The following is a 26,845-nucleotide window of genomic DNA, read 5'->3' as shown; positions in this document are numbered from 1 at the left end:
CAGACAGAGTGCTGAGCAAAATGTTTAGAGTATGGGTTGAGGCCCAAAGCAGTGCTGGGCATGTTAAGGAAAGGGAGGCTGAATGGAGAAACAGAAATGAAACTTGAGATAAGAGTGGGGATTGAAGAGAGTAGTACTGAGGGGTGTAAGATATAAAGAAGGTTAAAGAAAGGTGATCTGGACTGTGAAAAAGCCTAGGGGTAGGAGTGGGGAAGCAAGCAAGAGCATAAATACTCCTCGCCCAAGTGAACAAAGCTTTGTATAGGAGGATACAGGCATCAGTGACCTGGCAGAAACAGACCCGTGCTGTCTGGGCCCATGGTTATACATTTACTAGCCAAGCCAAGAGCTAGAGAAAGCACTTGGTGGCCAAACATACAAGAAAACTGTATACCACAGGCACCTTGCTCTGAAAACACTGCAGGCAGAATATTGGGGAAAAGTTCACCCTGCAGGAGCCTTCCCAGTGATCTACCAGAAAGAGTAGGGAGAAAAATTTTCTTCCTCCTGCAGTATCTTTCCAGTACCCTCTGCAGACAGGGCTTGAGATCTTACTACCCACCAAAGGAGAAATATTGGTCAGGCAAAAGGGTGAATTTGGACGTGAGAGGCAATATATCAATAACCAGGACAGAGCTGGTATTATCTTAAATACAGAAACAGTAAATATAAGGGCCTGGAGTTGGGGGTTATAGTGACTAAAGAAGAGGGGTAAGCAGAGGGAGTGTGTGAGATACTCAGGGACTAAATCATGTAGTGTCTTGTAGGCCATAATAACAGCTTTGGATACTATTCTTATTCAAACAGAAAGCCATCAGGATTTTAATTAATGGTTCATGACCCACAAGGAATCTCTGGTTAGAACTGAGAGGCAGTGAACCTGAATGGGAAAAAATTGCAAAATTTTTCCCCATCTATCCTTGATCGAAATTTAATTTACTTTTACTATGAATATAAACAACAAAGTACAGTAGAATTACCAGTGCCTGTGATGTCGCCAATGAAAATCACAGAAATTTTCATATCATATTAGTTATTTTAGATATCTCAGATATATTTACACTCATCACTATTAGATCTTATTACTCAATATGCTAATAATGAAGCATATTCGTAACTGTCACGATTTGAATTTTTTGCTAAATTTTTTGAATACCATATTTCAGTATAATTGACTTTCTTTGAGATCTATGGGTTATTTTAGTACATCGTTGTTAACTCTTCTGGGAACGAGTCCATGGACTTCACCATTGTTCCAAAGGGTTCCACCACACAAAGCAGGTTAGAACTGTTGCATGAAAGGGTCTTATTCACTTGATGAACTGATTCACTTCATGTGGCTGCTGTGTGGAAATGGCATTTGGGAGTCCGAGTGGACCAGGGATAATGTAGCAGAGAAGAGATGATGGTGACTAAATAAGGGACCTGATGGGCCTGACCAAAGCTGTCTAAGGAGAAATAGAGTATAGGTAGAGAAGTGAGTAGAATGAGATTGAGACCTAGAACACTACAAAATTTTAGTTTATTGAAAAGTAGTAGCCAGCAAAGGAGCTTAAAGAATGACTGGAAAATAAAAGAAAATCCAGGAAAGAGTGGTATTACAGAAGCCAGCTATGCAAAGCATTACCAAAAAAACGAAGAAATCGTTTGTGTCAATTGCTGTGAAAACCAGATGAAATTAGAGATTTCTACTTCCAGCTAAGGTTTATTTATGGTTAATTGTGATTAGATTTACCTTCCTGCCTGAAACAACTAAGAAACTGGACAAAATACATGAAACATTTCTCTAACAATGGACATCAGGCAGAATAAGACAGTAACCCCTAAGAAAGGGGAGAAAAATTAGATGAATCTTATCATTGACCGAGGTTATTGCCTGGGTAGTTTCTATGCCTCAGAGCTGAAAAGAGAAACCCAGACACAGCCTACGTAGTAGGCAAAGGTAGGTGAGTCTTCAGAGCAAAGAATGAGAGAGGAGAAAGCTTCTCAGAGACAGAGAGGGGGAGAGGGAGGTGAAAAGTACTGCCTCAGAGAGAGAAAAAAATTAGCCCCAGGCTAAACTCAAGCTCTGAGCCCATATAACAAAGCCTAAAAGCAAAACTCAAAAGGATCAAACTGGTCTCAAGTAATTTCATGTGTCCCAGCACAAGGCTCAATTTTATACACACACACACACACACACACACACACACACACATATATATATTTATATATATATATGAATTTTTAAATAGCCAGTGAGTAAAATTTTCAATGTCTGGCATTCAATCAAAAATCACCAGGCAAGTTAAAATGAAGAAAAATGGTACTCCAAATGAAAAGAAAAATCAATTAATAAAAATAGATCTAAGGATGGCACACTTGGTAAAATTAGTAGAAATATTAAAGAATTATTGCAACTATATTTCATATGTCCCCAAAGGAAAGGCAAGAGGGGACAAAAAAACATTTGAGCAAATAATAAAAAGAAATTTTCCAAATTTGGTGAAAACTAAAAACCTACAGATCCAAGAAGCTCAATAAATTTCAAATGCAGTGAACATGAGTAACACTATCCCAAGGCACATCATAATCAAATTGCTTTAAAAAATGTAATAAGAAGAAAGATTTTAAAGTAGCCAGAGAAAAGCAACACAATATGTATAAAGGTAAGAAAAAACACAGATTTCTCATTAGAAGCGATGCAAACCAGAAGACAATAAAGCAATATCTGTAAAGTACTGAAAAGAAAAAAACTCAAAATGCTACATGCAGAAAAATGCCTTTCAAAATGGAGGCAACATATAAAATTTTTCAGGACAAAAAAGGCTACAATAATTTATCACCAGCAGACCTCTACTACAAGAAATGTTCAAGTAAATTCTTCAGGCAGAAGGAAAGGGATACCAGATGGAAATCTGAATCTATATAAAGAAATAAAGAGTATCACAAATAGTATGTAAATGGGTAAATATAAAATAATTGTCTTTTAAATATGTTTTTAAAAATAATTTGCATTTTAAAGGAAAAAAATAACATGACAGTATGGGGTGTATAACACAAGTGAAAATGTATAAAAAATAGTCAAAAGACTGGGAGGGAGAAATGAAAGTATTCTATTTCAAGGTTCTGAAATGATATATATTATTATACTTGAAGGTAGACTGTGATGTTAATGGCAGTCAAAGTAGATTTAAGAGGAAAAAAATTACCAGGAATAAAGAGGGTTATTTCATAATTATAAAAAGATCAGTTTATCAAGAACTTGAAAAGATAAATTGACAAATCCACAATAATATTCAGAGATTTAAACACCCCTCTCTTAAATATTGATGGAACAAATAGACAAAAGTTCAGTAGAGATATAAATGTCTTTAATGACACTGTCAACCAATTTGACTGAATAGACATTTGCAGAAGCCTAGACCCGTCAACAGAAGAATACACATTCTTTTTAAGTACACCTGAAACATTTATCAAGATAGAACATATTCTGGGCCATAATACAAGTCTTAATAAACTTTTAAAAATTCAGTGCAAAATAGAATTAAGTCATAAACAAAAACAGAATGCAACCTGGGAATTCTTTGAGCTTCTGCAGTTATTAATGCAATCACATGGAAACATTTATGCAAACAAGTACTACAACTCCAATAGAATGGACAAATTCTTTGAAGGACACAAACTAAAATACTCAAAAATAAATTAATCACTTGAATAATCTTACATCTATTTAAAAAAGTTGAATTTGTAGTTAAAACCTTTTTTATAAGAAAACTCCAGGCCCAAGTGGCTTTACTGGTGAATTCTACCAAACAGAAAATTGAAGAGGAAGGAGTTCCTATTCTATGAGACCAACATTACTCTGATATCAAAATTAGACAAAGAGCTCTGGCCAGTGTGGCTCAGTTGGTTGGAGTGCCATCCCATAAACCAGTTCAATTCCTAGTTAGGGTACATGCCTAGATTGTGGGTTTGATTCCACCTATGGGAGGCAACTGATTGATGTTACTCATATTGACATTTCTCTTTCTCTGTTTCTTCCCCTCTCTCTAAAAATCAATGAACATGTCCTCAAATGAGAATTTTATAAAATTACACAAAGATATTAGAAGAAAATCAAATTATAGACAAATATGCCTTATGAACATAGATGGAAAAATTCTTAACAAAATTTTAGCATTATAATCAACAATATATGAAAAGAATAGTACACTACCACTAAGTAGGGTTTATCCCAGGAATGTGAGTTTGGTTTAACATTCAGAAACTAATGCAATTACCCTTATTTAAAAAATTTAAAGAAAAAAACTATCTATCATCTCAATAAATGCAGAAAACGCATTTGATAAAATGCATCATCCATTCCCAATAACTCTCAACATACCAGAAATGGAAAAAAATTACCTCAACTGATTAAAGGGCATCAACAGAAAAATCTACAGTTGGCATCATACTGAAGGGTGAGAGATTAAGATCTATAGCAAAACAAAGACGTACATTCCCACCCCTTCTATTCCAGATTGCCCTAGAAATTCCAGACTGTACAACACGGTCAGAAAATAAAGGCATCCAAATAGGAAAGGAAGATGTAAAACTGTCTTATCCATGTAAACAATGCTATGGAATCCACAAAAAAAAAGTACTAAAACTCATCTTTGAATTAGCAAAGTTGCAGGCTACATTATTAATATAAAAAATCAACTCTAATTCTATATATTAAATATTGGATACTAAATGTTAAAATATGTAGTAAAATCATGAAAGACTCCATGCTACCTAAATATGCTATAGGTTATAGCATGTTTTAAGGCATTCTGTTAAAAACATACAAAAAGTATATGAATTTATAGGCATTCTGTTAAAAACATACAAAAAGGTTTTTAAAAAGTTTAAAAACTTTCCCAAAGAATTTAAAATTTCATCTTTTATATTTTAGAGCTTTATTGGGTTATAATTTTCATACAACAATCTGTGCATATTTAAAATGTACGATTTGATCAGTTTAGACACAACTACACACCTGTGAAGTCATCATTGCAATCAAGATAATGAACATACCCATTACCCCCAGAAGTTTTCTCCTGCCCTTTGTAACCCCTTTCTCCCACACCTCTTAAATGCCATTCTCCCTTTCCTACAACCATAGATTTGCTTTCTGTCACTACAGATTATTTTGCATTTTATTCCATTATATTAATGGAATCAGACAATATATATACTCTTTTCATCTGGCATCTTTTGTTTAACATGTGATTTATTCATGTTGTTTCATGAATTTATACTTCATTCATTTTTATTGCTGAGTATGAATATACCACAAGTTATGTATCCATTCATCAGTTGACATAAATTTGGGTCATTCACTCTTTTGGGGTATTACAAATAAAACTGCTATGAACATTCATATATAAGACTTTGTGTGTACCTATGCCTTCATTTCTCTTGAAAATACCTAGAAATGGAATGACTGGATCATATAGTAGGTACATGAGGGAGGGCCCCCCAAAAAGGGAAGGGTGGCCGCATTGTAGTACAGGCTGCCACAGCTAGGTGAGTATTACAGAAACCCGTCTGTGTCAGTGTACCAGCAGGTATTGCTGTGAGAGGCTGCCATTTAGCTTCAGTGAATTTTTTTGAAGACTTTTTCAATGCCTTGCTTTAGTATATTTATTTTGTTTTTAACTTATTTCATTTTATTATTTTCTATCTTGATAACATTATTTTAGTGATACTTATTTTTTAACCTGTTATTGTATATTTTCCCAGAGGTAAAATGATAGATTATTCCATAGAAGCAAGATAGCCCTCCTGCATATACTGGTTCTGTAATTTCCTGGGATATTATATTATGTCCTGGGACACAATAAGCCTTTGTTTTGCTACAAAATGAGGTGATTTTATTTAAAAATTTGATTAAAAACATTCATGCTCAGTGCTCAACAAAGAGTTGTTAGTATGCAACTTTTTAAATTTCTGTATTTTTTTAATAGTCAACTAACTAAAAAATGAGGCTGTATGTGATGATGATCTTCAGAAAACTTCAAAAGGAAAGAATAAATAGTGAAATTAAGTAACCCAATGTAATTGTGGTTTAGCCATCCTGAAAATAGACTTTCAAGACTTTAGAATTTGAAAAGTTCTCTTGTTCAAACAATAGAGTGTGCATTATATTGCCAGACTAAAATTAAAGCAAGAGTTATAAACTATTTATAGTCTTTCCTGAAGAACTCTCTGGTTATTAGGTTAATAAATGTCATTATTTCAAGCGTAAATACCATGAAGAAGTTTTAACATATGAAATGCTTAGTAGTTTGCTGTCTACTTTACTATTCAAAATAATTACTCAGCACAGAGCTGTTCACAAGATTTTGGAAGTTTATCTCAGCGTCCACACATCCCATTGGAAGGGCTGGCAGATACCAGAACAATTACTTGCATTGTTCTTTCTCTATATAAGACCTGGGATTTTGAATAATATAATTCTTTCTCTGTAATAATAACATCGACAACAGCTAACATTTATTGGGTACTTATTGTTTGCAAATACTGAGTTAAGCTTAATTCTAAAAACAGTCTTATAAGATAGGAATTGATATCATCCCCCTTGGAAAGATGAAGAAACTAAGGCTTAGCAAGTGTAAGTAATATGCTCAGATATTGGAGTAATTTTTTTGTAAATGGGAGCCCCAAACAAAGGTATTAGAAAATGTTTCTGTAAATTCTCATGAAACTAGAAAATGCTCAAGCTTAAAATGCTAATAAAACTTTTACCTTTTGTCTCTGCTCGGTCCCTACCTAGATTTCTGCCCTATCCTAGAGTATGATATTTCATCCGGTTTAACAGGAATAAAGAAAATGTGCCTGCCATTTCTTCTGTGAGTCTTAGCTATCGGAACACGTGGCTTAATTTGTACTTTTTAATGGTAGGGACTGAGTGAAATACCAGAAGGAGAAGTTGCACAAATAGTCACTTTGGGGCAAGATGTCTGTATGTTTAAGATCACCATCAGTAATGTGGGAAGTGAAATCTTTCTAAGAAGAATTCTTTCTACTCTGCCACCTATTACATTTGCTATTTTACATTATAGGTCTGCCTAAGACAGCTAACACCAATTTCTATCATGCTTTCAAACTGGGTTTTAACCAAGGTATTTTATTTATAGGCAAGTCTTCCTGAAGTTTCACTATTAAAAATTTTTAAATTAAACAAGTCTGAATGGCTTTCTGTGGTTCTGGGGACATTGGCTTCTGTTCTAAATGGAACTGTTCATCCCATATTTTCTGTCATCTTTGCAAAAATCATAACTGTAAGTAAAACTAATTTGCTAATATTTTTAACAATTTTAAACAAAGTGTTGCCTGGGAGAACAGACCTGTTGTAGTCTGATCTGGCAAGGGGAAAACTGGGTCTTGTGGTAGGGTCACCTCCACAGAGGGATCCATGGTAGAAAGGTTAACTAAATGTTCTCAGGGAATAAGCCCACCTCTATTGTGAAGTGTTTGGCTGGGCCTTGTTGACTGGACAATCAGTAAAGAAACTGCTTTGTTTTCTAATTTTGACTCCAATGCTATATCAGCATTCCAAAGCATTGAAGCAATAAAATAGACAAATACAACTGCTGTTTTTTCGACTAGTTGAGACAATGGCCATTTTTTATTACCAGCCAGATCGGGAAGAGGAAATAGAGTTTTGTATTATGCTGATGGACCCAGGAAAGCTGATGGATTCAAGGATTTTACTAGAGCTATGTTAAGTTTTCAGTCTCCGAATTTGCACAGCTATGCTTTGTCAACACAGATTCCAATACATGTATAATTACTAATTTCAGGAACAAGTTCTACGGACATGTCCAAAGTTCTCACATTATTAGGTAGTGCTCTAAATAGAATAATACTAAGAAATCTGAGTTATTAAAAGTTATTGGAAATAATTCAAACAGGTGGTTACTATGAAAATAATAACAGATGGAGGACTCATTTGTCTGATTTAATATTTACATAGCTGAAGTGATAGAATTAATAGCAAATTATGTTTTTACCATATTTAATAAACATAGAGGATAGAACAGTGGTGACCTTTCCCTCTGGCAATTTGTATATAATTTTATTATGTTGAAATTCATTTTAAATCCTAAAGAATAGACAGTTTTGTTTTTCTCTTTCATATTTTCCTCCAATCACCTGATAAAAAATGTATTCCTTTTCAGATGTTTGAAAATGATGATAAAACCACATTAAAGCATGATGCAGAAATGTATTCCATGGTATTTGTCATTTTGGGTGTTATTTGCTTTGTCAGTTATTTTATCCAGGTAAGTGTTCAATGAATTAAACAAATTTGACTGTGATTACTTTTTATATTGTCTTCTTTATTTGAGTTAAAAATAATAACTAAAAAATACAAATAAGTAAATATAGTAACTAACTACTACAAAGAAATAGAAAAGAGAGTTAAAAATAAATATAGATTTTCTTTTTGTTTTCCAGGGATTATTTTATGGCAGAGCAGGAGAAATTTTAACCATGAGATTAAGACACTTGGCATTTAAAGCCATGTTATATCAGGTCAGTGTTTAGTTGACTTTTTCCTTATTTTATTTAAAATGTTCTTTTAAATATTCTAGCTTTGAGTTTTTCTCAAGTCAATTTCTTTTTTATTTTATTTTTCTAATTGTTTTTCAAATATAGTTGTCTCCATTTTCCCCCTACCACTCCCCCTCAAGCCATCCCCACCTCCCACCCCTGATCCCAACCCCCCTTAGTTTTGTCCATGTGTCCTTTGTAGATGTTCCTGAAAACCCTTCCCCATTTTTCCCCCATTATCCCCTCCCACCTCCCCTCTGGTTACTGTCAGTTTGTTCTTAATTTCAATGTTTCTGGTTGAATTTTGCTTGCTTGATATAATCTCTTTTTTCTCACTTAAAAGCTTGCTTTTTGTGTTCCAACCAGCATCTGATGTCAGAATTCTCATAGTATGTTTATCTAAGAGAAGCAAGTCCAAAATTATATTCTAAATTACAACTTATAGGAAACAGGGTTTAGAGTCTACTTCTTGTTCCTTGCATTTTTCTTGACAAATCTAACTTTAATGTATAATGTAGTGTTCTAGGATCAGAATGTAAGATCAAATTAAAACTGAAAAGGAGGGTTAAGAGCTGCAATATCTTGGAGAACACTTTAAAAGGAGGAGTTAATTTCCCTTGTTCTCATCCATATGCACAGCTTAAGGTTTTTTAGTTTAGTTTTGTTTTGATTTTGCATTACTTCCCATTACCATTTATCCTATCCTCCTTAAGTTATTTTTCACTTCATACTTCTTAAAGCATGCAATCTCTCTCCCCCGATGGGAGGAGTCCTGAATTCAGATAACATCAGTCTAGCTGGCAGGTCAGCCTGCTGCACACAGATGATCAATCACACTTGTGAAATAACTAAAACTAGGTGGATTAAGTAATAATCTTGAGAAGTGAGTCTGGGGGGCAAATGGCAGGAATGTCGCAGTTCAGCACCTCAAAAATTCTTTCAGGAGGCTGAGGTGTATTGGGTTACCCTGAAAGCCAGTAATCATTTGGAGCCCTTCGCCCCACTTTCTGTCACCAGACCTCACTGTGCAGGAACAAATAGCTTCCTGCCAGGGTCATTTCTTTTCAGAAATACAGTTTCTGTCACTCCAACCAAATCATCAAAACCAGTTTTTAAATCTTGTGACTTTTAGCAGCAGCGTTTGGAGAACTGCCGTGTAACAAAACTCCTCCGCCTTTGTGTGCTTAGGGAACTGTGTGATCCAAAATGCTGTGGAACACATGGGAGGTTTCCCATAGCAACCTGATGCTCAGAAGCAGTTGGTGCCTGACACCCTGTGCTCAAAAACATCAAGTCAGAGACAACTGGAGACACTCCTTAATCCAGAAAAAGAAAAATCTACCTAAGGGATCACAAAACGTTTTAATTCCTGCACACCTTGCTCATGTTAAACTTGGTACTTTAGGAACTTTTTTTTTAAATGAACACTTTATGTTATGTCTGCAGCACATCTCTAATGAAATAATGTGGAGTTATAATTAATGCTATATTTCACACTTGTTGACAATCCCTGCTCATTTTTTTCTTTATGATTTATGTCTTTTCATGTTCGAGGGTTTTCAATTTCTGGGAATTTTTAAAAATGTTCCCTGAGTGTCTGGATGTTTTAAGCTAAAGAATGTGCATTTTGCCCCAGCTAGTGTGGCTCGCTTGGTTGGAACATCATCCCACAGACCAAAGGATTGCAGGTTGGGTTCCCGGTCAGGGCTCATACCCATGTTGTGGTTCAATCCCCACACCAGAGGCAACTGATCCAAGTTTCTCTCTCACATTCTCTCTCTCTCTCCCTCCCTCCTCCCCATCCCCCCAAAATGTGTCCTTGCTTAGGGATTTTTTTAAAAAGAGCATACATTTTAATTGTTTTAAACTTTACTTTGAAATTCCTCTCTAGAGGTTCACAGCATGGTTTTAGTGAAAGAGTCTCAAGGTCATGAGCCAGTTCAGCCAGCAGATATTATTAATCCAATATCCTGACTGTTAGTGATGGACATTAATGCCCTGCCTAGCTAGCATTAACCATGTGAACATCAGGACAGTAACATTCTTGAACGAAGTAGTTTCTGCCCATAAGAATGCACCCATCCATAGCCATAAACTCTGGTCCTTCAAAACCATGCACATGCAAAGACACACAGAACTTCTCTGCTCTCCGCCTTTTTAAATGTCCTCATAAATGTAACTCAGCCCTTTCAGCGTATTGTTTGTTTTCTCTTTTCATCTTTCAGTATTCTTTTTCTTCTTCGCTTTGTTTTCTTTTAATTGGAGGAAAAGGAAAGTAATAGTATATTTGGCCTTTTCTTTGTAAATATCTTACCAGTTTTACTTTTGTCTATAGTAAGGGAAGCTCCTAATGTTCAGTTTTGGCTAACTCTTATTATCTCGTTTTTGTCCTGAGACTTTAAGTCTTACAAAGCATGCTGAGACTTGCAGCATTTTTTATAACCATTTTGAAACTTCATTTGAGGTAGAGGTATTTATGGAAACAGGTGTGGTCCTTTTGTAGGTATAAAATTTATATTTTATTTGATTACTTGAGCTCCTTTTAGTTGAAAGAATGTTCTAATTGTTGCTGACTTCAGTGGTTGTGGATAATTTATTGTTCATTGTGTTTCAAAGCTAAACTTACATTTCTTAATGATAAATGTTGACCTATAGATCCATTGGGTTTTTCAACAAATTTGAAGTTTATTTTTTCCCATTACTCTCTCAATTAGAGTGGCTAAGGCTTCAGAGGGAGGGTCTCTAATTGATACAATGATAGTGTTAAATGGTGATCACTAAGGGATCTCAAAAAGCTACTTCCAGAAGGATTTGAGGTAACAAGTACTGAAAAGGAGAAATAGGTAATGAAACTCAACTACAATGCTGCAGTTCGATGGGAGGCATAGTTGATTAAAAACTCTGGCATCTAGTTGTCTAAATTCAAATCCTGGCCTCAGCATGTGCCAGCTGTGTAGCCTCAGACAAGTTATTTAACCTCTCAGTTCCTCAGTTTCCTCACTTATAAAATATGGATAATCATAGTATCTACCTCACAGAGTTGTGATGGGTAAATGGAGAAGTACATACCAAGTACTTATCATAGTCTATTCATTTCTAGTAAAATTATTGATAGGAAAAAGAATGCATTACCTAGTATCAAAGAACCCGATAGCCTTACTTGTAATTGTTTTACCATCAGGAATAGAAGAAGCAAAAATTTTTACTAGACCCCAGCTATGTTCTAGAAACTCTGCTAAGTGTTTCAGCACATATTCCCTATGCTGGAAAACAATCCCTAGAGTGCACAATTGCTGACTTGAAAAGCAATGTTGGACATCTTGCTGATTGAACATCAAGTAATGACTAAGACCAGTCAAATGTATCCTATGCCTTGTGTGTTGCTATAGAGTTAAGAATGCAATATTCAGTAATAAATTCTCTTTCCACATTTTAACATTCTAATGTATCTAAATATTCTTTATGCAATTCATGTCATGTTACAATATAGAAATAATTGGAAAGTATATGGTATAGTTAATTTTTTGAGTATATAATAAAAAACAGACAGTGGCTTCCAGTTCAAGACTACTATAGTAGTATTGCCGCTGATGTGAGTGCACGGCATGTTAGGCTCTTAACTAGGGCTGTGTTTTCAAAGTTACTGCGCTGTGCAGATCAAGATCTCTACAGGATGCCGTTTGGATATCAAAGACCCTGAAGTGTTTGGGACACTATTGTAATGCAGGGGTTTAGAGATTAGCGCTGTCATGCCAGGGCTGTACTCACTCTGACTCCTGCCATATTCCTCCACAGGAGCTTTCTTCCCACGTGACTTCATGATTAATGCACAGCCCTCCATGTGTTATGCTTTTGTTTCTCTAATTTGGCAGAAATCTGTAACCTGAGCACCAGGTTCCTGGCCGGCTTGTTGCAAGACCACAGTTTTTTTCACTTGCTAAAAATAAGTCATTTTTCAGAGACAGTCTTTGTGTAGTTTTAATCCACAAGAGATATAACTGGTTTGAGCGAGTGGCAGGAAACATTCAATAGCTAATAAAAGGAAATCAGAATTCCTTGCTTTGAGAAGTGCTAAGTGCTGTCTCTATTTGCTGTTGAAAATAAAATTGGTTATAACATGATGCTTTTATCGCCTGTATTTTTGACCTGTCTGCTTCTTCAGACTGCATGCTTCTTGGCTGCATGGGTTTTATAGCAGCCTTTCTGCCTTCTTAGCTTTTCACAATGGCCCATGCTTGTAAAATCTAGGGGGTATTATGAAGTATCAGGGAAATTCTTCCCTATGTGGGTCCGAAAGGGAAGGAGGATTTTTGTTATCAATCAGTTTAGGTAGGAAGGTTTGGAAATATTTCTAAGTTCTGTTGCACATCACCTTATTTTGTTAAAGATTTTACTTATTTATTTTAAGAGAGAAGGGAAGGAAGGAGAAAGAGAAGGAAAGAAACATCGAATAGTTGCCTCTTGTGTGCCTCCAACCAGGGACGTGGCCCTCAGCCCAGGCATGTCCCACTGGGAATCAAGCCAGTGACCTTTCGCTTTGCAGAACAACACCCAAACCACTGACCAAGCCAGTCAGGGCTCACCTCACTACTCTCCACAAACTGCTTGCAGAATGAAACTACAAATTACCTGGTGGTTCAAACTGACCATTTTAACATTAATTATTATAACAATATTGTATGATGGCAATGAGTCCACGCTGTTGGACTTAAGTTTTCGGTTTATATCTAAATATAGATTTTTGTGAAATAAGAAACGAAAGTCATCTGATCCATGATATTTATAAAAATTAAGTACCTGTGAGTGAGGAGACAGGTAAGTGCCTTGTGACATACTATAGCAAAACAACAACTCAGAGAATCTTTTTATTAATCACATGTTAATTCCCTTTTTTCTCTAGGATATTTCCTGGTTTGATGATAAGGAAAACAATACAGGAGCCTTGACGACAATATTAGCCATAGATATAGCACAAATTCAAGGAGTATGTATATTGCTTTTATTTTTAAATGATATATGTATGTGATACACATGTGTGCACATATACACAAGTGACTGTACATATGTGTGAGCTACACTGACATGACCCACATAAGGAGACCAGGTAAGTCCCAGGACTAACAATGAGTTCTCAATAAAAGATGTAAGGAAGCCTTGCCATTCTGGATATTTTTAACCAAAAATAAAGAAGATTTAGCAGATGTAATAGAACCAGTACGCTGAAGAAGATGCAAGAATGAGTTAGTGAAAGAACTTGGAAATAAGTAGACAAGAAAAAGTAACAAAATAAAAACACAAAATTTAGAAGTTTTAATAAGAGCTTAGTATTTTTTCTTCCCACAGCAAATAAGATCTTATTTACCATAATGTCTGGCAAGTTAGACTTACGTGTACAACTGGAAATTATTTTGTGCTAAGTTTTTTTTTTGCTATTTTACTTCTTTCCCACAATTTTTAAAATATATATATATATATTTAAATATTTTATTTATTTATTTTTAGAGAGGGAAGGGAAGGAGAAAGAGAGAGAGAGAGAGAGAGAAACAATGTGCGGTTGCTGGGGGTCATGGCCTGCAACCCAGGCATGTACCCTGACTGGGAATCGAACCTGTGACACTTTGGTTCACAGCCCATGCTCAATCCACCGAGCTACGCCAGCCAGGGCTCCCACAATTTTTTAATATATTTTATTGATTATGCTATTACAGTTGTCCCATTTCCCCCCTTCATTCCCCTCCACCCTGCACACCCTCTCCCACCCACATTCCCCCGCTTTAGTTCATGTCCATGGGTCATAAGTTCTTTAGCTTCTACATTTCCCATACTACTCTTGCCCTCCCACTGTCTATTTTCTACCTACCGTCTATGCTACTTATTCTCTGTGCCTTCTCCCCCTCTCTCCTCCTCCCACTCTCTTGTTGCTAACCCTCCATGTGATCTTTATTTCTGTGGTTCTGTTCCTGTTCTAGTTGTTTGCTAAGTTTCTTTTTGTTTTTGTTTTAGGTGTGGTTGTTAATTGTGATTTTGCTGTCGTTTTACTATACATGTTTTTTATCTTCTTTTTCTTAGATAAGTCCCTTTAACATTTCATATAATAAGGGCTTGGTGATGATGAATTCCTTTAACTTGACCTTATCTGAAAAGCATATCCATTCTAAATGAAAGCTTTGCTGGATAGAGCAATCTTGGATGTAGGTCCTTGCCTTTCATGACTTGGAATACTTCTTTCCAGCCCCTTCTTGCCTGTAATGTCTCTTTTGAGAAATCAGCTGACAGTCTGATGGGAGCTCCTTTGTAGGTTACTGTCTCCTTGTCTCTTGCTGCTTCTAGGATTCTCTCCTTCATTTTTACCTTGGCTAATATAATTATGATGTGCCTTGGTGTGTTCCTTCTTGGGTGCAACTTCTTTGGGATTCTCTGAGCTTCCTGGACTTCCTGGAAATCTATTTCCTTTGCCAGAATGAGAAAGTTCTCCTTTATTATTTGTTCAGATAAGTTTTCCACTAGTTGCCCTTCCTCTTCTCCTTCTGGTACCCCTATAATTCAGATATTGGAACATTTAAAGATGTCCTGGATGTTCCTAAATCTCTCATTTTTTTGAATCTTATTTCTTCATTCTTTTCTGATTGTATGTTTTTTACTTCCTTCTGGTCCACTCCATTGATGTGAGACCCAGCTTTCATTCCATCACTATTGGTTCCCTGTGCATTTTGCATTTCACTTATTGTAGCCTGCATTTGTTCATCTAATTTGTGACCAAAATCAATCAATTCTGTGAAATCCTGATCACCAGTGCTTTGAACTGTGCATCTGATAGGTTGGCTATCTCTTGATCACTTAAAAAAAACTAATTGTCCTGGCTGGTGTAGCTCAGTGGACTGGGAACAGGCTGTGAACCAAAGTGTCGCAGGTTCAATTCCCAATCAGGGTACATGCCTGGGTTGCAGGCCATGACCCCCAGCAACTGCACATTGATGTTTCTCTCTCTCTTTCTCCCTCCCTTCCCTCTCTAAAAAATAAATAAAATCTTTAAAAAAATTTTTTTAAAAACTGATTCAGTTCTCTTTGAGCCATCTTTTTCCCCCCTTTGGTCTGGTCACACCTATTACGTATGAGGGGTGGAGCCTTAGGTATTCACCTGGGTGGGGCACCCCAGTCGCTGGGTTGTGACGTTGTAAGTGGGGGCGGGGCCGAGAGGGAACAACGGTGCTTGCTCCATTCTCCCTATGACCTCAGTCCCTTCCGCTGCTTCCCCCAGCAAACTGGGCCCCTCTAGTGCCAATTCCCATGTGGGTGGGCTTGTGCACACTGTGGGACCCTCCAAAGACCTCTCCTGGGAGGCTGGGAGTCCCTCCCTGCTCCTCAATCCCCACAGGTGTCCTCAATCAGTGCCCCAAGGATCTATTTCCCAGCACTGTGATCCTGGGTTGCATGCAGTGCCGTGCTTCACAATCACCGCCTCGCTGATTCTGCCAGTTACCACCCCTTGGTGGAGGTCTGCCAGCTGCCGCTTGTGCGTTCAGGGTCCACCCGCTGCGGTCTTGCATGCCACAGATGCCTCACGAGGCTGATCCCAATGCTCTCTGCTCTCTGCACCAAGACCCGCGCCCGGCTGCCAGACTCCGCCCCTCCTACCGGTCTGGATGATGTGTCTATTTTCTTGGTTGTCTGACTTCCATTCAGATCAGTTTTCTGTCAGTTTTGGTTGTTATTCTGTTTCTAAATTGTTGTTGTCTCTATCTTGGTTGTGTGAGGAGGCACAGTGTGTCTACCTATTCCTCCATCTTGACCGGAAGTCAATTTTGTGCCAAGCTTTATTCAGACACTTGAAACTTTCTTGTTGCAATTAGTGAATGTTGGTTTTCATGATAACTTCTGAACGGGTGAAATCATTTTCATTGACTGGGCAGTAGTAGCTAAAGAGAAATGGTTGGAATACTGATGGTAGATTTTATAGTTGTTAAATTTAAAAAGCAAAATAACTGAAGAAGATTTCAAGTCTGAGACTGTATGTATTAGCATGTTATTCACATAAACCCTTGCTTGAATGGACACTCTTTTTATTGAAGGAAGAATTATTTACCATCTTATTTGTCCACTATTTCCTTTCCCATGAAGACACACTACACTAGAGAAGAATCATGAAAAAATCATTCAGGGCCATATTTCCTGTCATAGCAACTTACATTTCATCTCAATTTCTTCATCATGCAATTTCAGTTACACTTTATCAAATTTATTAGGGTGAATGTTCATAAAAAGAACATTAAATAAACATTATTTGGAAACCTTTCCTAATGATCACAAATATATTCTCCTGACAGTTTTTAGAAGCTCTGATATTTTGAGAGCCATGAGAAGAACATGTTAGTGAAATAAAGTCATAGGACAACATGATTCCTGAAATAGTTGACTAAATACAACTAACTTAGCTGGTATTATTGCAGCCCAAGGTAATGGCATAGTGCCAGTATATCTATCAACAGACTATTTTCTGTGTAACATGTCATTTTACTAAAGGTATGAGGCCATTTTAGATTCTTTGGAAGACTAGATTCCACAAAATTATAAGGATATAATTGCTGTATCTTTTTGCAACCCCTTTTCATCAACCAAAAGGCTTACCTCACTTTTGTCCACAAAAAAAGTGTTATAGACATTTCCGTGTATGCTTGATGTAATACTGATAGACCAAATGTTAGTTCTAAGAACTCTTCTCATCAAAACTGTAATTATATTGCCCAAAGAAAAAAAGTAACTCATTTATTAATTCCAAAAGCCCAGTGAATTGATTAGGTATAATGAGGTTTTCATTACCTGAACAATGGTGACCTTATTTCTTGATTTCACTTTTGATATGGAAATGTATAAAACAGCTTGGCATTACTTGTGACTGAAACAGTGTTAGTATGCATCAAAATGACTTAAACATAGGATAAGTTTGGCATATAATTTCTGTTTTGCATTACAATTTTAGGTGGAATTCCTTTAGAGACATTATCAAGTCTATAGCAGAAGCTAATATCCAGACCCATACTAGTTAAGTGTGGTTCTTCTAGTAAAGAAAAATGTTAATGTCAGCTCTAAACTCAAAATATTGCAGTGAAACTTTATCACTGCTAACCCCTGGAACTGTTGTGTGGTAAGGCAAGTCAAGGTAGCTTCCATTTTAGACAAAAATAGAGATAAAGATGGTTAAGTTTGTAAGAGCAAATAAATCTCACCATTCACCATACTGTCCCTATAGTCTTTATGAAATTCAATTATTTTCCACAGAATACTTGCTGATGAATAATGCAATGAATAAAAATATTAAACCCTTTATATTACATTTCTACAAAATTTGTATATTTGTCCAATGAAGACTTTTTTCTGCTCTACAAATAATTTCACCATCGTCAGTTATAATACATCTTAGTAGATTCCACTTCAGGTTATACTGACTTAGTTTTTTCTCAACTCCTTTGAAAATATTTTCACCTGTACTTGTTCCACACAGACTATTCATAGAAGCTAATTTTTCAGTTACTTCAAACTCATTATTGGCTCCTCAGAAAACCTGAATACAGTTGAGCAGTATCAGTAACATATGCCAACCTATCAAGAACCAGGTAAAGCTAATCAAAATAATCTACCTTGGTTTTTAATTGACTATTGTTATTGTTGTCAAGGTTCTCAACTTTTTGAGCAACCATTCTCACCAAAAGGCTAATCATCCAATGTAAGTTTATACTCTCTAAACACTTTCTTACACTGCTACAAACATGATTTAATTAACTCACTACCTATAAATGGCTTTCCTTGCTTAGCTAGTAAATGAACCACTCAGAGGCTGGTATTTTTAGTTTTAGTTTTTAGTTTTAGTTTTAGTTTTAGTTTTAGTTTTACAAAAAAATTATACTGAGATACCTCATTTTAAATTTTCTAATTTTTCTGAATGTTACTTTCCTGTGAATTAGGAATATTGTGATGAGTGCTTAATCTGCTAATATTGACGTGTTTTACATATTTTCAGTAATCTGTAGTGTCACAGCATAATAAACACAGCACTGTGGTATCTAGTCAGAACATACAGTAATGCACAGTCCACTGTTCCTTAAAAGCAGGACATTCAAAGTCTTTTCCTTTCTTGTTTTTAGTTGTTGAATATGCACTCATAATTTTTGAAATTAGGGTAAAATGTCAGTTTAACAATACATGTGGCACTCAACATTCAGTCAAATTATGATCACATCACAGATTTGCAGCACCCTGAGCAGCAGCACAACATGAGGAGAACTATGGTTTCTCTAGCAACCGCTCAGCTCCGTCATTGTGGCACTAAAACAGCCCGACTATAGATAAACAAAAGGGCATAACTGTGTTCCAATGAAAGTTTATTTATGAACACTGAAATTTTTATTGGTAGTTTGATGTGGGTCTTTTTGATATTTTCATATCTAACTTTTTCAATATACGTTATGTAATAATAACTTAATTTCATTGTATTCTAAGTCTAACATTTGTATCTGTTCTGGCTCAGTTTCAATTGATTGATTTTTTTTAATGCTCATTATGGGCCCTATTTCTTTTTTTTTTGCATAACTGGTAATTTTTTAGTGAATGCCACAGATTGTGAATTTAATATTTTTGACTGCTGGATAATTTTGTATTTCTATAAGTCTTGTTTTGTTCTGAGATGCAGTTAAGTTACCTGAAAACATTTTGATTCTTTTGGGTCTTGATTGTAAGGTTTATTAGGCAGGACTAGAGCCTACTACTGAGGCAAGACCCTCCTACATACTCTACCCAACACTGAATCACGAGGTTTCCAGTCTAGCTGGTGTGACCAAGGACTATTCCCAGCCCCCACACATGCATTGCTCAGCTGAATAATGAAGGAGGACCCTCTGCAGATAACTACATTTCTCTTTCCATATACCTCTCTCGTATTCTGTGCAGCAAATTCTAGCTTCCTTGAACTCTCCCAATCTCAGCTTCAACCACTCAAATTAGGGCATCTCTTGGGCTCTGTCTTAGCTTACCCTTCCTATTCCACAACCTGGATGCTCTTTCAGTGGGTAAGCTGGGGCAGTGATAGGGCTTACTTTGTTTGTTTCCCATCTCTTGGTTGCCTTGGTTGCCTTAGGTTCAGCACCTTGAATACCATCGGTTCATGTTTTTTGCCTATTTTTTGTTTGTTTTAAATGGGAGCATAAAACCATTCCATTAGTTCATGTTGGCCAGAAGCCAAAATCATACCATATGGAATTTTATTTCTGCAATTGTGTACTGAGTTTCCTTTCATTTATTTTCTTTTGCTAGCCACTCCTCTTTGTATGCTGTAATTTTCTTATAAAAATTGTATTCCCCACATTTAGCATGCTACCTTAGACTTGGTAGCTAATCCAAAACTAATTGTTATCTAAAGAATTATTTAACCATAATCTTCTGCCCTTACTTTCCAAGAAAATAACTATATTTTTGTTATCTAAGGAAGTTTCATTAAATTTACTCTGATTCCAGTTCTAAATTCATCCAGAGGTACACACAATTCTTCATGTTCTTTGAGAACATTTTTCATTAAGTCCTATAGTATTATTCTTTTGTAAAAAAATTTAACTTAATTTTTAATATTTTATTGTATTTTTATTACCATTTATCTGTCTATCCTCTTTCACCCTCACCCACCCACCCTTCACCCACAAAACCACACTGTTGTTTATGTACATGAGTTCCTTCTCTTTTTTTTCTTTTTTGCTCACTCCCTTACAGTATTTTTCAAGGCCAGATGTCTGTTATTTTCTGTTAATTCTTCATGGAAAAGGAAAAATATATTCAGACTTTTCTTATTCTACCACCATCACCAACAGGCAAGGTCTGTGGCCTGTTCTTGGTTGAAATGACTGAATATTTCAACAAGTTTCTGGTAGCTTAAATGAAAATACCATATAAAAAGGTATATAATTTTATTTTCAAGCAGCAGTTTAGTACACAAGAAGATATTCAAAATGTATAAGCAAGGCTATGTAAGAGCAGGTTACTTTGTAGAAAATTAAGTTGCAAGAAACACTCAAATAGAAGACTGTCTCATCACAAATTTGATAAATAAAATTGTTTAAAATTTTTGATAAGGTTACACTTAAATGTTTTGAGAAATGAGATTGATATGGATAATCTTTGCACTAATTTTAAGTGGCTTTCAAATGTTGATCTAGTGTGGCACATTTAGACATGTATCCCTACCTCTTTCTCTAACATACTGCATAATTTTATACATAAACACATTTATCTCATCTTTAAATTCTCAAGAGGCAGAGTGTAAGTCATCATTAACTACCAAATGACATTCCTACTTCAGCCCCATAGGTCTTAGAGTTTGTGTGTATTATACCCTAAGGCACTTAAAATAGGTTATCTACTATCTTAGTTCTCAGTATTTAGTGGTGGGCTTGGTGTTTGCTCTTACTGTTTTTACTTTTTTGGAGTTTTCTTTGATAACTTAATGAGAAATTGGGAAATAGTGTATCAATGCCAAATGCAGTTTTGAAACTGACGCCACAGAAGTTTTTTTAGGAACAAGACAGAACCCTGGGGAGAAAAAGGGCTTTTTATTGTTGTTACTTTAATGACAATACTAATTTGGAAGGACTAGTGAAAACTGATATAATTTTTAGAGAAGCAATTTGACAATAGCTACCAAGAATGTAAGACTGTATATTGTTTAACATATAACTCCAGACTAGGAATTTAACATTATGAAATGAAATATAAGCACAAAGATTTCACACAAAGATGCTCATTACATCTTTATTAGTAGTAGTGAAAAGTAGGAAGCAATCTAAATATTTTTGAAGACTATAATGACCCAGGAAAAAGCTCATAGTATAATGTAAAGGGATAAAGGGATAAAAGCAGGATAGAAAAATCTACATATACATAACAACCCTAACTTGAATATGAATATATATATATATATAGTGTGTGTGTGTATATATATATCTGTATCTGGAAGGATGTAAATTTTAGCATTATCTAAACCTTTTCCAGTGGTCATACTTTCATGATCAGAGTAAAATATATGTTTTAAAATGTGAATTGATATATTGGTTGATTATAGCTGTGTTTCTAAGTAAATAGGTGTCTCATTTTTCATCCCAGCACTAAAGGAATTTAACATTTTCTTTATTATGTTTCACATGTTCTACTGACAGTTGATTCATAAGCATGTGTTTTTTGTAAAATAGTAATAAAGATATTTCTACTTATTTAATTTTTTAAAGTTCTTTTGTTACCTTATACCATGATGTTTCCAACTTCTTTTCTACTTTGATGATACTTCTTTAGACTTTGCTCAGTGAAATCAAGTTATAAAGTGCAGAAAGGGAATTCAAGATGTAATTTTGGATTTCCTTTCAAAGTGTACATTTTAATGACTATCCTCAGTTATTCACGTCAACTCTCCCATAGCATAGTGGCTGAGAAGCCAGCCTTCCATCAGTGTAGGTGGAAGGGGCGGGGCTGGGTTTGGGCCCACATAGAGTGAGTGAGTGGGCATCCATGGGTGGCAGCACTCTTGTGTGGGAAAGCCAAGCCAGAGCAGAGTGAGGAAGATGTTCATGCAGGGGAAAGGCAGGGACCATGATGGCAGACTGGTTACATACAGAGAGATCGATCACATAAATCTATTAAAGAAAATGAGAACCAGGTTTCTCACTGTTGAAGAGGAGACAACAAATCTTGAAAGGGAGAAAGCTGAAAATAACTTTGTGGTGTTGGATTGGAATTGTAGGTATTGATGTGAACTTATGAGTTTCAAAAAATATAACTAGAGAAATAAATGTAGATTTCAATGTGCACAAGCATCTACACACACACACACATTCCCCAGTTCTCTCTACTGACATTTCACTAATAATGAACACACTGACACCATATTTTGACTTCCAAATAACATTCTCCACTAAGGGGTACTGAGAATCCTTGGAGAAGGCAGATTCCAGGCACAGGGCTGAGAAAACCTACTTGTGACAGAAAGTAAAGATATTTAAAGAATGATAGGAACATATCAAAAGACAACAGTATCAGATATAAGGTAGACCAAGCAAAATGACTCCATAGAACAGGACATTTTAAAAATATGGATATTATTTAATCTTTAAGTATAAATTCAAAGTTAAAATCTAAGTATAAATTCTAAAAAAAAAAAAAGAGCCTACCTTGTTTTGCAAGAAACTATAATAACAATGCTTATAAATTTTAAATTAACTGACATTTTTTCCTAAAACATTTCCAATTATAGGCAACAGGTTCAAGGATTGGTGTCTTAACACAAAATGCAACTAACATGGGGCTGTCAGTTATCATTTCCTTCATATATGGCTGGGAGATGACGCTCTTGATTCTGAGTATTGCTCCAGTACTTGCTCTGACAGGAATGATCGAAACCTCAGCAATGACTGGATTTGCCAACAAGGATAAACAAGAACTTAAGCGTGCTGGAAAGGTAAAACAAAGACTGTTGTTATCATCATAACATGTAAGGGAAAACAATGAGAGATCCCTTTTTTACAATATGTTAACTTCTTTTCTTAGGAATCTATAAAGTGGTATATATGTATTGAAATGCACACAGTTAAAGGCTGTGGCAAGTTAAAGATAGGATATAGGTCTGTTATAGCAATAGAATGCACGATTGAAACCATGGGCTCTGGAGTCAAATTGGCTGAATTAGAATCCATATTCTGTCACCAACAAATGTGTGACATGAGCAAGTATGTCAACATTTCTGGTCTTCAATTTCTTCATCTGTAAAGTGGGAATAATAGTATCCACTTACAGATTTTTGAATTACATAAAACAGTGTTATTATGTACAAAACACTTAGAATAGTATCTGGACAGTAAGTACTCAGTAATGTCAGCCATTATTACTGATACCACATCACGGGAGAATTTGCTAACATATGATTCCCTATCCTCTGATTGTTGAATAATTAAATTTTCTTGAACAATTCTGGGTATTTTATCTTTCAAAATAAAGAAGAAATATAATAGTCACTGAATACAAAGTGCTGCACATTTTTTAAATTGATAGTCACTAAAACAAGGTTTTAGAAACAAGAACCATTTTTATGCTGGTTAAAATGAATAATTTTTTTAATTTCTTGGAAAATGCTTTGACATATTTAAGCTTCTCAGGATTAATCGTATTCATGAAAATAATCTTGTGTTGGAGATTTAGGGAAACATTAGTATTGTAGTGCCTTAACCTCTAAGAATTGAAGGAGATGTCATTTTATCTAATTGGGCACCCAAAGCAGGACTCCCTTGTATAATATCCCTGCCAACCTGTCAAGTGTCCATCCATCTCTACCCACCCTGTCTCTTCAGTTGAGAGCAGTGCATTACTTTCTCAGTTCTCCTCTCCCCTCCCCTCCCCTCCCCTCCCTCTTCCTTCTCTCCTTCCTCTCCTCTTCCCTCTCCTCCTCCCTCTTCTCCTCCCTCTTCTTCTTCCTCTTCTCCTCCCTCTCCTCCTCCCCCTCCTCCTTCCTCTCCTCCTTCCTTTTCTTCCTCTTCTCCCTCTCCCTCCTTCCTCTTCTCATTCCTCTTCTCCTTCCTCTTCTCCTTCTTCTTCTTCTTCTTCCTCTTCCTTTTCTTCTTTTCTTCTTTTCTTCTTTTCTTCTTTTCTCCTTCATGGTCTTCTATCCTGTTCCTCTTGGCTTTCATCTTGCTAGAGATCCAAAGCCTGTTTCTCATGACAGCCTTTAATAAGCTACTTCATGTCAATGCAGAGTCCTATCTTGGCCATCCATCCCCAGATCTTTAACCTATTCTCACAATATAGTTTCAGAGATCTTTAGCACACTGTTAAACATCCTCTGAATATGAAAATGATTTTAATATTCATTAAAGGTCTGTAAGACTGTATCATCCCTGGCATGTTACAAAGAGCACAAATATTCATGAAGAGGGATGCCAAGCATGTGACTCATCAAAATGGGTTGGCATGACCCTTGGACCTTTCCACGCTTCTTGCACTAGATAAGCACCTTGGAATATCTCCTTGGGCAGTGCAGACTGAACCACATACTGTATTATTTGTGGCTAACACTGAAAATTTGCTTAACCCTCCCCATGTGCAAATCATCACAACTTCCAAATTAATGGAACCCTAATGAATTATATTTTACTCATCTTAATTTTGTGTTATGAGCATTAGTTGTACATGTGCCCTTTGATTTTTCTTTTTTGTGTGATTAATCACAGAATATACAGTAGCTTTCCCAGTAGCTTTAAATCAGTCCATTTTTCAAACACCGAAACTGAGAATATGGACAAATAAAACATATTTCTCCTTCTTTGGTTAAATGTATAGCTTTTGACATATATCAAATGTCTTCTTTTTGAGACTTAAAATGGAAATATTAGGTAAAAAAAAAGCATTATTATCTAAGGTTCCAAATTCACAATAACACTTTCACCAATGTGAAAAATGATTACATGTTTTTTGTTCATTTCAAGTTTTTTCAAGGTTTCAGCATTCTTAACCATTTTCTTTGCATACCAAAGAATATTACAATTTGAGGTTTCTTTGAGTTTAGTTTTAAATTAATGAGAATTTCAAACAAAACATCAAAATGAAGAGTAGAATCCAGGTTTCCTAGCCATAATCCAGAATCTTAGTCTTTCCCTATAACCCCAATTTCCCTTCAAAGAACACTTGGTGTCCACCTAGGTCTTACTCCGTCCCACAACCCACTCTGCCAGTCTGGAAACAGAATGTGAAAGCAGGAAGGTTCTCCTTCAAGTCAACATGTGTTCCCATGTCCATGAAGTTATTCTAAGCCAGAAGTCTCCATTTTAGATCCCACGTGATTACTCCCTTTTTAAACTATATAAATGTGGAAAAGCATCAATTAGATTTGCATTAAATATCTTTTGGTTTCACAGACAATAAAGTAAGAAACAGCTACAGCTTGTACAGAATACTATAGCCACATCCCATTACTTTACTGCAATATTCCTGAGGCTTTTGGTTGCAATTTGCTTTTCTCTGCTACAATAAAATAGTTATTTATTTGATTATATCTGCTCTCATTTCCTTGAATTATCTTATAATTCATAGAACAGTTCTTTTCCATAATTGTGTATGGACATAATGCTCGCTAAATGTTTGAACCTTCTGCCTATGGAACCAGTTTAAACAGAAATTCAGTGAAAAACTGAAAGAGGCTAAATTTAGGTCAGTGGACTAAATCTTTTCAGAAGAAATTTTCCTTGAGCCTATCATCCTGAACTGTTATTTCCCTATCTTATTTTGGGAGGGAGAAAAAGGGAAGCTAAGAAAACTCATTAGGAAAACTTACTGAAAAAGTAATTGACTTAAAGTAATTGACTTAATTACTTTAATATGTCCCCTATGTAAGTGACTGAAATTCACAACCAGGAGAATTTTAACCATTACTAACTTTATTTCTATCTTTTTTATTCTATTTTATAAGATAGCAACTGAAGCTGTGGAAAATATCCGTACTATAGTGTCCTTGACGAGAGAAAAAGCTTTTGAGCAAACGTATGAGGAGACGCTTCAGACTCAGCACAGGTGATTGTAGATTCACGCTGACTCCGTTAACCAGAGTCTGTTCCTGTAAAGGCAGTGCTCCTGGTGCCCCCAGGGCTTTGCCTGCCAATTCATTTGTTCGGGAATCTTTCCTAATAATGGCATATCATAATTTCTCATTTGACTTCATCAAAGAAAGACTAAAAGAGGAATCGAGAGCAAGCATCATTAGAATATGTGTTTTAGCTCCTCCCACATTGCCATGTGCTTTTACTAAGTGTGCACCTTTTCTTATTTTCCTGAAGCAAAACTGGAGAAATACATTTAAGAAAGAAAACGAGATTGCTCGGCCTTTTAAATTGAACCTCTAAAATGGTTCACATTTTAAAACGAATATATACACAATAAATGGATCATCCCTTTTAATTTTAAATTAGTCCTCCTTATCATATTTACTCAGTGATACTCTTTGTATTACTTTATCAGAGAGATAGCTTTGTACCCTTTTATACCCATGCTTGTGATTGGTACTGACCTTTAGTTTCCACCCTTTATTCTCTTAGTGAAAGAATCTCTTTAACTCTTTCATTAACTGTCCTTTCAGACTTATCCATTCATTTGAAAGTAAATAGAGGCAATTTTGTTATACTGAACTAAGTGTATAGCTATAGAGAAAATCATTACATTTTCTGTTTTCCCAATAATAATTTTCAGTAGTTAAAAAGCACTTTTTTTCTGA

General features: G+C 35.7%; 1 protein-coding gene across 1 annotated transcript in view; it reads left to right on the top strand.

Moving 5' to 3' along the window:
- The window catches only part of ABCB5 (ATP binding cassette subfamily B member 5), a 90,719-nt gene that overhangs the window by 46,436 nt on the left and 17,438 nt on the right, over positions 1-26,845 (top strand). The window contains exons 16-21 of the mRNA XM_028525197.2: positions 7,146-7,289; positions 8,190-8,294; positions 8,470-8,547; positions 13,466-13,549; positions 22,847-23,050; positions 26,048-26,148. Coding sequence (XP_028380998.1) covers positions 7,146-7,289; positions 8,190-8,294; positions 8,470-8,547; positions 13,466-13,549; positions 22,847-23,050; positions 26,048-26,148 — 716 coding nt within the window. The remainder of the gene's footprint in view (positions 1-7,145; positions 7,290-8,189; positions 8,295-8,469; positions 8,548-13,465; positions 13,550-22,846; positions 23,051-26,047; positions 26,149-26,845) is intronic.

The sequence above is a fragment of the Phyllostomus discolor genome, chromosome 10 (assembly GCF_004126475.2).
Source record: "Phyllostomus discolor isolate MPI-MPIP mPhyDis1 chromosome 10, mPhyDis1.pri.v3, whole genome shotgun sequence".
Classification (NCBI taxonomy): Eukaryota; Metazoa; Chordata; class Mammalia; order Chiroptera; family Phyllostomidae; genus Phyllostomus; species Phyllostomus discolor.
This window is presented reverse-complemented; position numbering and strand designations above follow the sequence as displayed.